Source organism: Hemitrygon akajei, chromosome 12 (genome assembly GCF_048418815.1).
Source record: "Hemitrygon akajei chromosome 12, sHemAka1.3, whole genome shotgun sequence".
Lineage (NCBI taxonomy): Eukaryota > Metazoa > Chordata > Chondrichthyes > Myliobatiformes > Dasyatidae > Hemitrygon > Hemitrygon akajei.
The window spans coordinates 89,698,926-89,714,758 of NC_133135.1; the positions used below are offsets into that span (position 1 = coordinate 89,698,926).

The 15,833-nt window shown below is 39.0% G+C and overlaps 1 protein-coding gene across 2 annotated transcripts in view; it reads right to left on the minus strand.

Moving 5' to 3' along the window:
- The window catches only part of LOC140737279 (olfactomedin-like protein 2B), a 103,644-nt gene that overhangs the window by 67,894 nt on the left and 19,917 nt on the right, over positions 1-15,833 (minus strand). For both annotated transcript variants that reach the window (XM_073063648.1, XM_073063647.1), the window contains exon 4: positions 6,630-6,812. In XM_073063648.1, the coding sequence (XP_072919749.1) occupies positions 6,630-6,812 (183 nt within the window). The remainder of the gene's footprint in view (positions 1-6,629; positions 6,813-15,833) is intronic.

Consider the following 15,833-nt stretch of genomic DNA (forward strand, 5'->3'; position numbering starts at 1 on the left):
CATAATGTGGATACTTAGGTTGATACAATAAAGTATGAGTTCTGAATTAATAATGATTTACATGGGCATTTACCTAACCTAAGTTAGTTGGCAACACACTGAAAGGTAGCAGCTTTCCACCACTGGCAGCAACTAAAATACTTGTGAGTCCATTGTCAGATTACCACTAAGGAGCAGCACATGGGTGAATTGCCATCATTATTATCCATCTGGTAAATTCCATTTGACTTTTCTTTCAAAGATTTATCAATTGAAAATTTCTCAAAAATTCATCCAGTACAATAGCTTGAATGAAATGTACAGTTGGGATGACAAGGGAGGCTTTAGAAACTAAGAACACTGCATATTGCAATGCACTTTCTGTACGAAATCTTTACATGTACTTCGAAGAGGTGACTGTTCTGTTTAATATCTGCAATACCAGATGGAACTGGTACAAGAGAAAGAAAGCTAGTTTGCAATTATGTTTAAAGTAGTCAGGGACAAAGATTTTAATGGCTGCAATCCGCATTTACCACTGGTAGGGTAAATGGACATTCTTTCCAGTGTTTTATTATCCTGGACACTTCAGTTCCCTTCCGGGGAAGCTTTATGTTGCAAAGCCTTCCTAGAACCTACACCATAGTGAGTAATCTATCAGGGATTAAACATAAAACTTAAATTCTACATTATTTCAGGTATGTGTGATGAGTGTAAAGAATATTGTACTGACAATGTAGTGATTTAATTCAAATGAGTAGCCTTCTTGATAGCAAAAATTCCCGAGGGAGTCCAGTGAACTTCATCTTACAGATTCCCATCCCTTGCACTGGTGACGGTTAATGTATCGCATATCTGACATGATTTGTGCTGTCTTCTTTGGTGTTTGACTGAGATGGTGGTGTTAAAGCACAAGTTCAAAATTGGCACAATCCATAGTTTACAGACCCATCTGCCAAGAATCTCCTCAGGACTCAAAGCTGCACTCTCATAACTTGGTGCCTAACATCACAATATTGTTGCTGAATCTCCAAGTTGAGCTGAAGGAGTTAGAGATTTTAAAAGTCTTTCTGTTCTGGCTAATGCTAAGCAAGCCAACTATGTCAATGATATTCCAATCACAAGTGTAGAAACTTTAATCATGCCTCTTTAAGCTTTCCTACTGAAACTATTCCTATGACGAGCTGAGTAATCTTCATGAATGCGGCTGCTGATGATAAAGCTAGCTGATTTTTGCCTTTCATAAAGTTGGAACCTTTGGTATTATTTAGTTGATTAAGTCAGAGAATTAAGTAAAGGAAGGATACTTTGAATTTTCTTTTAATCATCAGAAGGGGTCTGCCTTTTCTCAAGGCCAGAATATTCACCTGAGAAATGGTTAGGGCTTTAATGGGGCATGAATATCTATGTTGACCAGCCTGGTGCAAGCTGGTTCTATATCCTGTGGAGGATATAGAATAGTACCTGAAGACTCTGTCTGACATTCTGCTCTTCCTCACCAATCTCTTCTACCTCTACCTCCTCAACCACCTCTTTCTCATCCTGAATATCAGACAAAGGCTAACCTCTCTCTTTTGTGCTGAGGTTGTGGACCTTCTATCAGAGTGTCTGGAGACACAAGAGACTGCAGATGTTGGAATCAAGAGCAATAAAAAATCTATTGGAGGAACTTAGCGAGTTGAGCAGCATGCGTGTGAGGAAAGGATTTGTCAATGTTTTGAGTTGAAACCCAGCATCATTGTTCAGTGCTACAATAAAATGTCTGGCCTTCTATGGAATATGTCCCTGACACAGTGCAGACACCAAAACCTCACTGAGACCTCTCAACTCTCAACAATGGCATTTTTTTTCAAAAAAGAATATTCATACCCTGACCAATATTTATCCCTTCATTGACTTCTCTCAAACAGATTAAGCCAACACTGCCTGCTGCTTATGGGAGCTTGTGCCTAGTTTTGATACTGTGTATTATTTCTTGTAATACTGAATATACTTCAAGAGTACTTTCAAAGCTGTAAGATGTTTTAGAATGGTCTGAAGTTAAGAAAGGCATTCTGTGCATGCTCCACACAGCCCTGTTCACACTTATAAAAGGCTAGTAGTTGGGAAAATGCCAGGGAGTGTTTCAGAATTTCATTAGTGAGTTTCAAACTGTAACATTCCTTCGCCCTTTCAAAATCTCACAGCAATCTCCAACCATTCCTATTGATAGCCCTTGAAATTTTCAAATGATCCTTTCTTATCCCATGTACCTCCAAATTCTTACAACCATTGATACTTCAATAAAGGGTTGTTGTCATGGAGGACTTCAACTTCACTAATATTGATTTGCCCCTCTTCAGTGCAAAAGGTTTAGGTGGGCTAGAATTTGTTAGTTGTGCCCAGGAAGTATTCCTGACACAGTATGTAGATAGATCATACTGGATATGATACTAGGCAATGATCCTGGTCAGGTGACAAATATCTTGGTGGGTGAGCATTTTGGAGTCAGTGACCACCACAACCTGACCTTTACCATACCCTTGGACAGGAGCAGATGGTCTGGGAAAGTATTTAGTTGGGGGAGTGTGGTGAACTACATATACCTGTCTGGACACCCCCCCCCCCCCCCCCGCTGACTGCTCCTGTGGCTCCTCCCACAGACCCCTGTATAAAGGCGATTGGAGGCACTGCTCCTCCCTCAGTCTCCAGGATGTTGTGTGATGGTCTCTTGCTGCTGACAGTGCTTTCTTCCAGCTAATAAAAGCCTATCTCGCCTCACGTCTCCGAGAGTTATTGATGGTGCATCAGGGAGTACGAACTCTGATGCTATTAGGCAAAGAACTTGGGAGTGTAAATTGGGAATGGATGTACTCGGGGAAATGCACTTCCAAAATGTGGAGCAACACACACAAAATGCTGGAGGAACTCAGCAAGCCAGGCAGCATCTAGGAAAAGAGTACAGTCGACCTTTCAGACCAGAACCCTTCAGCAAGATATTTTGTGTGTGTTGTTCGGATATCCAGCATTTGCAGATTTTCTCTTGTTTCCAAAATGTGGAGGATGCTTAGAGAGAACTTGGATATGGCTCTGGATAGGTTTGTCCTATTTAGGCAGGGAAAGGATGGTAGGATGAAGGAACCATGATTTGACAAGAGAAGTCAAGACATCTAGTCAGGAGTGAGAAAGAAGCATACCTTAAGGGTTAGGTAGAAAGGATTAGACAGGGCTCTGGATATAAGGTAGCTAGGAAGGAACTTAACAGAGCTAGAAGAGCTAGAAGGGGACATGAGAAGGTCTTTTTTTAATTGATTTTTTATGCATTTCTACAACCACTACAAGCAAAAACCCAACAGCAAAATGAAGATTAATACAGTGCAAAATAAACATATCAATTATATAGTTCAAAACAGTAAGGAAAAAGCACCTAGAATAAAATCATATAAAGTTAGTAAGCTCCCCACCCTCCCACGGAAAAAAAATCTCCAGGCCAACCATTACAAGATGTAAAAAGGGTCTTAGTAAGCAGGATTAAGGAAAACCCCAAGGCATTCTACGTGTATGTGAAGAACAAGATGATGATTATAGTGAGGGTCGGACTGATCAGGAACAAAAGAAGAAACGAGCCTGGAGTCTGAGGACGTAAGGGAGGTCCTTAATGACTATTTTCCTTCAGTATTCACCAGTGAAAGGAACCTTGACAAATGTAGGGTCAGCATAGAATATAACCATATAACAATTACAGCACAGAAACAGGCTATCTCGGCCCTTCTAGTCCGTGCCAAACGCTTACTCTCTCCTAGTCCCACTGACTTGCACTCAACCCATAACCCTCCATTCCTTTCCTGTCCACATACCTATCCAATTTTACTTTAAATGACAATACGAACCTGCCTCTACCACTTCTACTGGAAGCTGGTCCCACACAGCTACCACTCTCTAAGTAAAGAAATTCCCCCTCGTGTTACCCCTGAACTTTTGCCCCCTAACTCTCAACTCATGTCCTCTTGTTTGAATTTCCCCTACTCTCAATGGAAAAAGCCTATCAACGTCAACTCTATCTATCCCCCTCATAATTTTAAATACCTCTATCAAGTCCCCCCTCAACCTCCTATGCTCCAAAAAATAAAGACCTAACTTGTACAACCTTTCTCTGTAACTTAAGTGCTGAAACCCAGGTAACATTCTAGTAAATCTTCTCTGTACTCTCTATTTTGTTGACATCCTTCCTATAATTCCTATAACAGACTGATATGCTGGAACATGTCGATGTTAAGATAAAGGTGTGCTGGAACTTTTGAAAAAACTGAGAATAGATAAGTCTCCCAGCCTAGATGAGATATTCCCCAGGTTACTACAGGATGTGGGGGAAGAGCAGCACCTTTGGCAATGTTCTTTGTGTCCTCACTCACCACAGGAGTACTGCCAGAAGATTGGAGGGTGGCAAATATTATTCCTTTGTTCAAGAAAGGTAATAACGATAACCCTGGGAATTAGAATATATCAGTGGTGGGCAAACTATTAGAGCGGATTCTTAGAGACAAGATTTATGAACATATGGAGAAGCAAAGTCAGATTAAGGATAATCAACTTGGCTTTATGAGTGGCAGGTCATGCCTCACAAGCCCAATTTAATTATTTGAGGAAGTGATGAATCAAATAATGAAGGGAGAGCAGTGGATGCAGTGTACATGGACTTTAAGAAGGCACTTGACAAGGTTCCCCGTGGTAGGCTCATTCAGAAAGTTATGAGGCATATGATCCAAGGAAACTCAGCTGCATGGATTGAGAATTGGCTTACCCAAAGAAGGCAGAGGGTGTTAGTAGATGGAATGCATTCTCCCGGGAGGTCAGTGACCAGTGATATTCCGCAAGGTTCTGTTCTAGGACTCCTCCTCTTAATGATTTTTATAAGTGTCTTGAATGTGGAAGTGGAATGTGTTAGTAAATTTGTAGATGAAACTAAGGTTGGTGGTAATGTGGATAGGATAGAAGATTGTTGTAGGCGACAAAGAGACATTGATAGGATCCAAAGATGGGCTGAGAAGTTGCAGATGGAGTTTCAATCCATTAAAGTGTGAAGTGATTCACTTTGCTAGGTCAAACATGAAGGCAAAATGCAAGGTTAATGGCAGGATTAACATTGTGGAGGAATGGAGGGACTTTGGGGTTCACATCCATATATCCCTCAATATTGCTATGCATATTGATAGGATGGTTAAGAAGGTGTATGGTATGTTGGGCTTCATTAATCAAGGGATTGAGTTCCAGAGCCTCAAGGTCATGTTGAGGCTCTGTTAACCTCTGGTTAAACTATACTTGGAGTACTGTGATCATTTCTGGTCACCTCATTATAGAAAAGATGTGGAAACTTTAGAGAGGGTGTAGAGGAGACTTACCAGGATGCTACCTGGATTAGAGAGGATATCTTAAGAGGATAGATTGAGTAAGCTAGAGCTTTTCTTTTTCACCAAAGGAGGATGAGAGGTGACTAGATGATAAGATGATAAGAGGCGGCATAGATAGAGTGGACATCCAGAGGCCTTTTCCCAGATGGAAATGGATAATACAAGGAGGCATAACTTTATGGTGTTTGGAAGAAAGTATGGGGGGATTTCAGAGGTAGGTGTTTTACACAGAGAGTGGTATGTATGTAGAATGCACTGCCAGGAGTGGTGTCAGTGCAAGATTCATTAAGGATGTTTAAGATATTCTTAGGTAGGCATATGGATGACAGAAAAGTGAAGAGCTATGTAGGAGGGAAGGGTTAGATTGATCTTGGTATAGGTTAAAGGGTTGACACAACATTGTGGGCCAAAGGGCCTGCACTGCTCTATACTGTTCTATGTTCTAAAACAGTGGTTGATTATTTGTCCTGTCACATTAAGAAGCATAGCCTTGACACTTTGTCTTCAAGGATCAGGCTGAAAACAGCTTGGGCTGATTAGATCTGTTGGCCTATTCTTCAGAATCCTAAGCCGAAATGAACTTGGGCAGTTTCAGCTTTGTTTGGATTGGGCATTGAGCATGCAACACAAAGTGCTTAACTTGGCACTAGTTGAGTGAATATGCTCAGGGTAAATTAGGAAATGGAAAACTGGCACTTGCTGAAATAGTGGGATTTGGGTTTTTTTCCCCAGAGTGTCTGGCTCATTGTTGGAGCAGTGTTGACAAAACTTAATCTTTTGTGGGCTAAAAGTCACTGAAAGCGCTTGGTTGCATTTTCATCAACTTTGTGTATTGGACAACTGAACCCAGCTCTTCTGTCCTGGCAGAGGAATCACAAACAGAGAAATTCTTCGGCTGGGATTGGCAAACTAGATTAAGCTGCAATTACATAGAAAAGCAGCACCACCATTTAAGCTCAGTAACCAGCATGTTGGAAATGTTTGATGACGGCACTGGATACATTCCCCAATATTAACCAACCCTCATCCCGAGGAACACAAAACCTGGCAGTAACAACTGACACTTCTAGTAAAATGCTTCAGACTTCCATCCACACATTTGTATCTTGATGGCCAGGGAGAGGGAACATTAGTAGACAAAGTCTATTTCAAACATTGAAGAAGTTCAATTTAGTCATAGCTACTTTTCTGCTTAATTGTCTCAGAACCTTTACTGATCAAAATGGGAGTCAGATGTTTGGATGCAGTTATTTGCCTGCTTACCTCTGGTTGGGTGTAGGTGTTAGCCGCATCTCTCTGCAGTAGGTTTGTGCCAATGTTGGTCATCTCTTTCTTCAGGCTGCTGTAAGTGGTTGTGTGGTTTTCCTTCTTCTCCATCTTACTCTGAACCTTGTTGACACTGTCTGTACTGGGCCTGTCTCCTCCCAAAGTGTCTGCAGTCAGCTTCTGGAGAGAAAGGGAGATCGGTAATCCAGTATACAAACACACTCTGCCTCCTCTTATTTCCCCATGCTGTCCTTTGATTGGTCCTTTGTTAGCTTTCACTGAGATTATTTCTGGAATTTCAAAATCACATTAGTCCTCTGATATTACACAAATTCTTCAAGCAGCTTTGATCATTTCCTATATTACTCCTTACCTAAGCACTGAGTAGATATTACTTAATGGAGATCACCAGCCAGGTTGGTATTTGAACTCTTAATCCCTGGGTTTTTATCTTACAACTCCATTATGTAATGCAGTCTTCATATTTAATCAACAACCCTAAACACTGCCTGTTGGCTCCTTCACATATACTATTGTCAGCTGTTGTACAAGAAAGATGAGCTGCTAAATCTAAATCATAAATTCAGCATATCTCCTTATTTACAATTGACTACCGTTACATACCCGTGGGTATCTTGTGACTGTCACATGACCACGATGTAATTGAGTCTCTGCTGGGCATGATGTAATGGTCTTGCGATGGTGGAGTGATGTAATTTTCCCACCAGTGAGAGGTCATGTGATAGCCTCTTTCAACAGGGTATAAAAGGAGAACGCATCGCTGTGACGTAGGTCAGTTCATGGCTTAAGTCATCAGTGACTCCGTTTTGCTGCGTATTTGATTTTATGACGCAGTTTCGTTTTAAAAGTGGAGTTTTAATTTCTACTGTAAAAATCGTTGTGCCGGCAGTTCTGAAAATCACTGCCAGTTAAAGTCCAGTCAGAGAGTGAAGAATTTATTGAAGTACAGAAAACCCAAAGAATCGAGAAAAGTTGGTGTTGTCAGCGGTGAAACAGGTTCGACCTTATTTGATCCTCATTCGGAAGGAATTAGTAACCTGCAATCCGAGATAGTCCCTGCTAAAGAGCAGAAAGGACTGGAGCAGGGTTTCGCCAAGGAAAGGTCAGTGCCTTTAAGCCGTTTTATTTCCTTCATCTTAAATCCTTTGGGCAAGGCATATTTCAGCTGGGATCAGCAGTAACGTCATGACGATGAGGAATTTGCTATTTCTAGGAAAATCTCTCCTAAGTGACTGTGTAAATCATTTGGACTTTTGCATTTACTACTTTTATGAACTGTTCTTGCATTTCTCGTTTTAGGAACTGTTCGAGCTGCCATATAGCAGCCGACTTCCGGTTAAGTTAGTCGTTTGTTTACTTTTGGGTTTTTTTTGAGCAGTGTTTAATAAATGTTTTATTTGTTTATAAAAACCTGTCTCAATTCTATTTTCATTGTTGCTGGATTGTAACACTATAAATGATTGAAATCTAGTGCATGGAACTTGCCCCAGAGCATAAGCAAGCATAGAATTTTTCCCTGTTTGGGTACAAACAGTGCTCTGAACTTGGCCACTTTTTCAATGCCAGGGATGTCCACAAAATGCACTGCTTTTTGCAGTGTAACAGGGTCAATAAATTATCAGGAGGTCTGATCACTGGATCCTGCTGAATAGATTAACATTCAATCTATGTCAACACCTATACACAACCAGCATTACCTCTTCACCCCCTCTATTCTACATCTGTTCATTTCTCCATTTATAGTCGACATTTTCAGATATGGCCTAATAATTCTGTCTGCTTTTTTGGAACCAATATACATCTGAGGGTAGAGAAGTAAATTATAGATTAACAAACTTCAAAATTCACAGTAAGTTTATTATCAAAGTACATATATGTCACCATATACAATCCAGATTCATTTTCTTGTGGGAATACACAATAAATCTATAATAGAATCAATAAAAGACCACACCAACTGGGTGTTCAACCAGTGTTCAAAGGACAACAAACTGTGCAAACACAAAGAAAGAATAAATAATAAATAAATAAATAAGCAATAAATATCAAGAAAATGAGATGAAGAGTCCTTGAAAGTGAGTCCATAGGTTGTGGGAACAGTGACTGGGCAAGTTGAGTGAAGTTATCCCCTTTGGTTCAAATGTGGTATTTAATTTCCAGGTAATATTTAACAAGAAGGAAAGTTTTCTCAATATTCTTAACTATATTATCTCAAACAGCAGCAGGGAATTCTACTCTAAGAACATTGGGTACTGCAGGGTTACTCCATCAATGAGCTGCTTGTTGATTGGAGTAGCTGGACTGGTGTCAGCGGTAGAGCCAGCCGAGGTGCCGAAGGAGCCAGCCATGATTTTGGAGAGAAAGTCGGCTGAGCTGTTGAAGGGATCAAGATGGTGGAGAAGGAGCCAGTCAGGATATCAGTGGAGCCTGCCGTGTGTCAGAGGAACTGGTCTGGGTACAGAGGAGCTGACCTGGCTGCAGACTGTTTTGCTGCTGCTACTTGGAGGGATCAAAATTGGTGCCATATAACTGTGGGAGTTTGTCTCATACATTTCTCTTGTGATCGCAAGACTCTGTTGGACAGTGATAATGTGAACTGCTGCAGGCTTGTTACCCTTGTCTGGCAAAATGGGAGCTGTGTAGCCTTGGTTGTTGTGAGAACTAGGCCTCGAACAGGCTTATTTGCTCCTGCAGACCAGGTGAGAGACACTGAAGCATTTACAGCATGGCGTCTGATCTCGGTTGGTGCTTGGATGGATTGTGTGCATTCATACACTGCTGGGAGACTGTACCATTGATTGCCAGACATTATATGTTTTATTTCAAGTGAATACGCTTCTTTGCTCGCTCTTTTGAATTATGCCACTTGCTATTTTGAATGTTTCACTCCTTGGCCCCAGAGGAACACTGTCTTGTTCGGCTGTATCTATGTATGGTTTGAATGATAATTAAACTTGATTTAATTTGATTTGTAACAGATCATATGGTTGCTTATGTCTAAAGGGGCTTGTCTTTAAAGGAAGGAGTGAAAATAAGGAGTGAGGGTCTGTTTGCTGGATTATTATAAATGGATAAAATGACAGACTGAATATTCAAGGCTGATGAACACTACGCTCACTGAAAGGTTCTTACTAGTAAGGATGGTCAGATTCCTGGAAGCATAGATGCAGAGAACAAAAAGGGTAAGAGACTGATAACAGGCACTATTTCACTTCAAATTGCCTATCGCATTTGAATGAGAAAAATAGATGACCTATTGTGGGAAATGGACATGAGGAAGGGAGAGTTTTGAAAATATAAAAAACTATAGATGCTGGGAAATCTGAAATAAGAACAGAGAAATACTATAAGCAGTGTCTGTGGGAAGGAGAAACAGAGTTAATGTTTTATATCCAGAACTAGAAAAGGAGTTTTAAGTTGCAGATAAAGCGCAGGAAGGACAGATGAAACGAAGAGAGTATTTTGGATAAGGTGAGACCAAATAGGTTAATTTGAGTTTTATTTGGTTTCATTTTAAGCCACAGAGACGATGCTCAAGGTGGCTTCTCTGCACCCTGCTCACCTAAAAGCCCAGGTGATCAACGCTCAAGGTCGTGTGACTGGAGGTCTTCAACTATAATGACCTCAGAGTATCATAAAGGCTACAAAACCAAAGGTTGTCATTCAGATTTTATGATATACCGCAAAAATTTGATAATTTGATCACATCATCCTCTTCCATTGCCTCTTCACAATCGAGGTGACCAAGTCACTCCTGGCAAGCTCCAGTCTAATCCACACACTGTCATTTTGGTGACCCCTAGCAATTTATCCCAGACCCCTTTCATCCTACCCTTCACCAAAATCTACCACACACATTGTATTTCCTACACGTGATGATATTACCTAGCTTCACCTCAGCTTTATCATCACTGTTGACTCCTCTACTGTCGCTAACCCAATACAACCGTATCAATACAATATTGGGATGACCAAAGCAAACATTTGAGTCCATTACTAACTCTGTCCATTGCTACCTACTCCACCAATCTTACTGGTAACACCATTCGACTGTTCACAACCTTGGTGTTCCAACTGGCCATAGTGTTGAATTTTGGATGTTGTGTTCAGGGCATCTTTGAGAATATCTATTTGGACCTCTATAAATTATTTAACTCTGCTACTACCTTAACATCAGCTGCTGAAATTCTTTTCTCAACCTTTGTTGCCTCAAGACTTGACCTTTCAACACACAAGGCTGACCTCCTTATTCTGTTGCCCATGAATTCGAGGACATCAAGTGCCCTTATTTCTTCCAGGCCCTCTTCACCCATTATACCTGATTATAACTTTTTAAAAAATCCTTGTTTTAAGCTCCTTACACAGGCCCATTAATCCTTATTTCTATATTCTCCTCCAACCATCTAACTTTCCATGGTATCTTGATGCCCTCCTCCTCGGGTCACCTGAGCATCATCAGATATAATTGCTCCATTGTTAATGGCTATGCCATACACTGCTGAAGTGCTAAGCTCAGAAAGTCCCCAATCCTCTCCACCCTGAACTCTCTTATCACTCTATCATCCTTATAAGCTCTCTTTTTGATTTGGCTATGACTTTATATGGCTTGGCATTAATGTTTGTTTGAAAACATACATTTGAAGTGCCCTGGGACATTTTTGCCTTGTTACAGCTGCAATACAAATTGAAGTTGTTGTTCTGAGAAAACACTTAATCAGATTTTACAGTGATGCTTCTGATTCTCATATTGCATGTGATCATCACTGAAAATACTTTAACCTTTCAAATGACTTAGCATTGCTCTTAGCTTTACTCTGCTGCCTGCTACCCATTACTGTTCATGATTTCCTTTGTCTGATACAAAGAAGCTATTTATTGTCCCACTGTTTAAAAAAAAGCCTTTTGTCTAACCGCTTGGATATTTCAAAGTGTTTTATGGCCATATTAGCATTTTCTGAACAATGGGATATAACAGAACAGATAATCATACACTCACCATGCTTGCTAAACAGCAACGTGATAAGGATTAGATAGTCTGTTTATCCATATTAAGTGATGATACTATTTTTATAGAGAGTAGAACTGATTGGATAACTCTACCATCAACCAAGCCCAGAAGTGCATTGAAGTGAATAACTGAGTTTGATCATATGCATGTAATTTGAATGTTACAATCCCAACATCCTGCCTAATGCTGCCTTAAACAGACCGGCTGGTGATTAAAACACTTTTTTTTTGTGTGATACTCCCCTGCTATCCTTCAGAGTAGTGTCATGAGATCTTCAGAATCCGTTTTTGAAGCAGCCAGTACCTTGCTTTGGGATCTCATTTAATCAGTACCTCTGACAGCACATTACACCCTAGTGCTGTACTCGAATATGTTAACTTTTTTGCCTACAGTTCTCTGCAGTGGGGTTTAAACTCACAACCTTTTAATTTAAAAGCAAGGATGTTACCAGCCAAAAGTAAAGTCGGCATGCGAGGAACTACTTGTGATATCATCCATCATTCTGAGCCCTCTCTTGCAGATGCAGGTGGTGTTAGAATAAGAAATATGTTCAGAAAAGCCTACCTAAACCTACCTCTTCTTTCTATCAAGGGAAATGGTTTTAATATTCCCACCTAACTTAAAACCTGGACATGGATATAGCACCTGTTCTCCCATATGGTCAGTTCCTCTATTTTGCTTTGAACTAAGCTACCATTCCTCTCTGTTCATCCTGTCTTCCTTTAGGATCTGTGTGCAACAAGCCTAATGCATCCAGTGGCTCAGTTAGAACTTAACAGGAAAGTGTAGATTGATAATTCCATTCACAGACTCTGACAAAGACTGAAAGATTCAAGATTTCCCCTTGTTGACTGACTTGATTCAGTTGTTGCAGTGATGCAGGTGATGGACACCGAGAATAAACAAGTTCACAGATAAGCTTTTTTTTAAACTTATACTGTATTCCCAGCCAGGAGAAATATAGACTCATTTAATCTAAAACAGATTTTACTGTCCACTCACTAACCATTATTGCTTGCCCTTTTTACAGTGAGTCAATAAATGTGTTGTCTATTTTCACATTTTTTTATAACTACAATTGGAAAGTTTTAGCCTAAGACAGATGGTCAATCACAGTCGGGGAGGTGTGAAGTTGCTATTACAGATTTATTGTACACCCTGCATACTACCTCCCATGGTCAGGTTTTGATTTATGGGAATTTTAATAAAGATTCTACTATGTTGCCATTTATAATGTTTAAGATATATATGCTGAAATGAGTCAGACCTTTATGGTAGTTCACCTTGGGAATTCAAGGTGTATAGCCAAAATGGAAATTATGAAGAATTATATTGCAATTTACATTAATTTTCATTGCAATTAAACAATAACATTTCTGAGAATTTTGGAACCAGATGACCTGTTCTAGTGGTTCAGGAAGATAGTTAGGAATCTGATATGCCCCTACTGTTGAAAATGAGTAATATACCTTCCCTGGACAAACAACACAAAATAGTACAAAAACTTGCTGTGTTCAATCCAAAGAATGGCTTCCTAATTAACAGATTTGCCTATAAATAACAATCATACAATCCTATCAATATGTGAAATTGGGTATAATGAGATCATAATACAGGTAGAACTCTGAAGCATGCAAATATTTCACGAAAAAAATTATTCTGTTTATTTCAGCTTAGAACAATTAATGTTTCCAGCACTGTCAAGTACAATTATTAACTACAATCTGAAATATCCCTCTGCAAAAGTTTTGTACAAAAAAGCAGGGTAAATGTGCTGTAGTGATTCAAATTGTCATTCTGGAATGTAATTTGCAATTGCAGTCTTTTTTTTGTAATTTATTTTTTTATTGAAGTTTATCAAACAAACATTTCCATAAGATGTATTTCAGACATTGTACATATATATCATATAATCATATATATCACAAAATCTCCACAAAGTATTTATCTGGGGTATACACTTATAGAAAAGAGTGGAAAGAAAAATCAAGCAAAAGAAAAGAACTATGTACAAGTAGGGAGTGATTTTTTTTTACAACAGATTCATTGATTTGTGAGAATAAAATCAGGCCTATGAGGTATTATGTAGTTAAACCATTTTTCCCAGTATGAATCAAATTGTTCCAGCTTATGATTAACAGCTGCTGTTATCTTCTCCATTTTGTAAATGTCCATTGTAATTTCCATCCATGTATTTAAAGTTGGGCTCTCCTGTGATAACCATTTCCTAGTAAGAGTCTTTTTACCAGCCACCAACAGTATATTCATTAAATGTTTATCTCTTTTCAACCATTCTTGAGGTATATATCCAAAATATATGGTCTTACTCTCCAAGGGTATTTCACATTTAAAGATGTCTTGTAGGGCATTGTGTATCCCCCTCCAATAGTCTTTGATAACAGGGCAGTCCCAAAAAATATGATAATGATTTGCATTTTGATTTCCACAATTCCTCCAACAAACAGGGAGGTTACCATCATAATGGGATTTCTGAGAGGGTGTAATAAAATATCTTATCAAGTTTTTCCATCCAAACTCCCTCCATTTCTGTGAATTGGTAAACTTCCATTGATATCTCCATATTGTTGTCCATTCTTCCTCAGATACAATTATCCCTCCTTCCTTCTCCCATTTTGTTTTAATGTATGAAGTCGAATGTGTTTTAAGATTTGACAACCCCTTATATATGCTTGAAATTATTCTACTACCATTATCTGAATTATATGCTTTTCTAAAGAGCTCTATCAAGCATGTATTTGCCTTGATTACCTTTTAAAGCATCTTATTAACATATTGTCACATCTGTAAATACCGATAAAAATCTTGTTTTTCTAATAAGTGTTTCTCTTTAAGCATTTCAAAACTGAACAGTGTTCCTTCTTTCATTATGTTGCAAAGAACTGTTATTCCTTTAGCTGTCCAGTCCTTAAATCTAGCATCTAATTTATTTGGTGTAAAATCAGAGCACACCATTTAAGAATTGCAATAACTCCCTCTAGATTATATTCTTTTATCTAGATTATATTCTTTTATAGTAGTTTTCCATATTTTAAGAGTCAATTTCACCCATGGGTTATCAATAGTATTTATGTACCTTTGCAGGTTGTTATCAGACAAAATTGCTTGTATGGGGATGGGAAGTACCCACTCCTCAATGTTTTTCCATTGAGTGCCATATGATGGGTTGCACAGCTCTCAACTGCTGCAAAATAATAATCTCTAAGAGAAGGCAAGCCCTATCCCCCCTTTTCCTTTGCTAATTGCAAAGTTTTGAGATGAACTCTAGGCCTTTTACCCTGCCAAATACACCTTGATAGCACCTTGTTCCATTCATTGAATTGATTTTGATTAATTTCTATTGGTAGGGTCTGAAAGAGATATAACAGTCTGGGCAGTATATTCATTTTAATAGACTCAATCCTTGAACTGAGACTGAAAAAAGGAATCAGGCTCCATCTTGCCACATCTTCCTTAATTTTTTTATATAAAAGGCTGATAATTACATTCTGATAATTTTGCCAAATCTTTTGGCATAATGATGCCCAAATACTTGAAAGACTCTGTGTGCCATGCCCAGGGGTATCGACTTTCAATTTCTCTTGGTGGGCTATATGAAAGTAATTGGGTTTTATCTATGTTGATCTTGTATCTTGATAATTGACCATATTGTTCAAAGGATTGCATCAATTTAGGTAAAGAGTATGTTGGTTGCCCTAGATAGATCAAAATGTCATCCACATAACAGGCCAATTTATGCTCTGTCCCTTTAATAGTAATTCCCCTGATATCTTCATTTTGTCTGATGTATTGAGCTAATGGTTCCTGATATAATGTGAAGAGTAGCGGTGACCATGCACAACCCTGCCTTGTGCCCCTTTCTAGGGTAAGACTATTTGATAAATATCCATTGATTTTAATCCTAGCAGTAGGATTGTCATATAGTGTCTGTATAGTTTTAATAATTGTGTCTTGGAAACCAAATCTATGTAAAACTCTGTAAAGAAAATTCCAATTAACCGAATCAAATGCTTTTTCAACATCCACGCTTATCACTAATGCTTTGATTTTATTTTTTGTATATGATCCATAATGTGAAGTGTCCTTCATATATTGTCTTGAGTCTGGCGTTGTCGTATAAAACCTGTCTGATCATTACATATCAGTATGGGTAG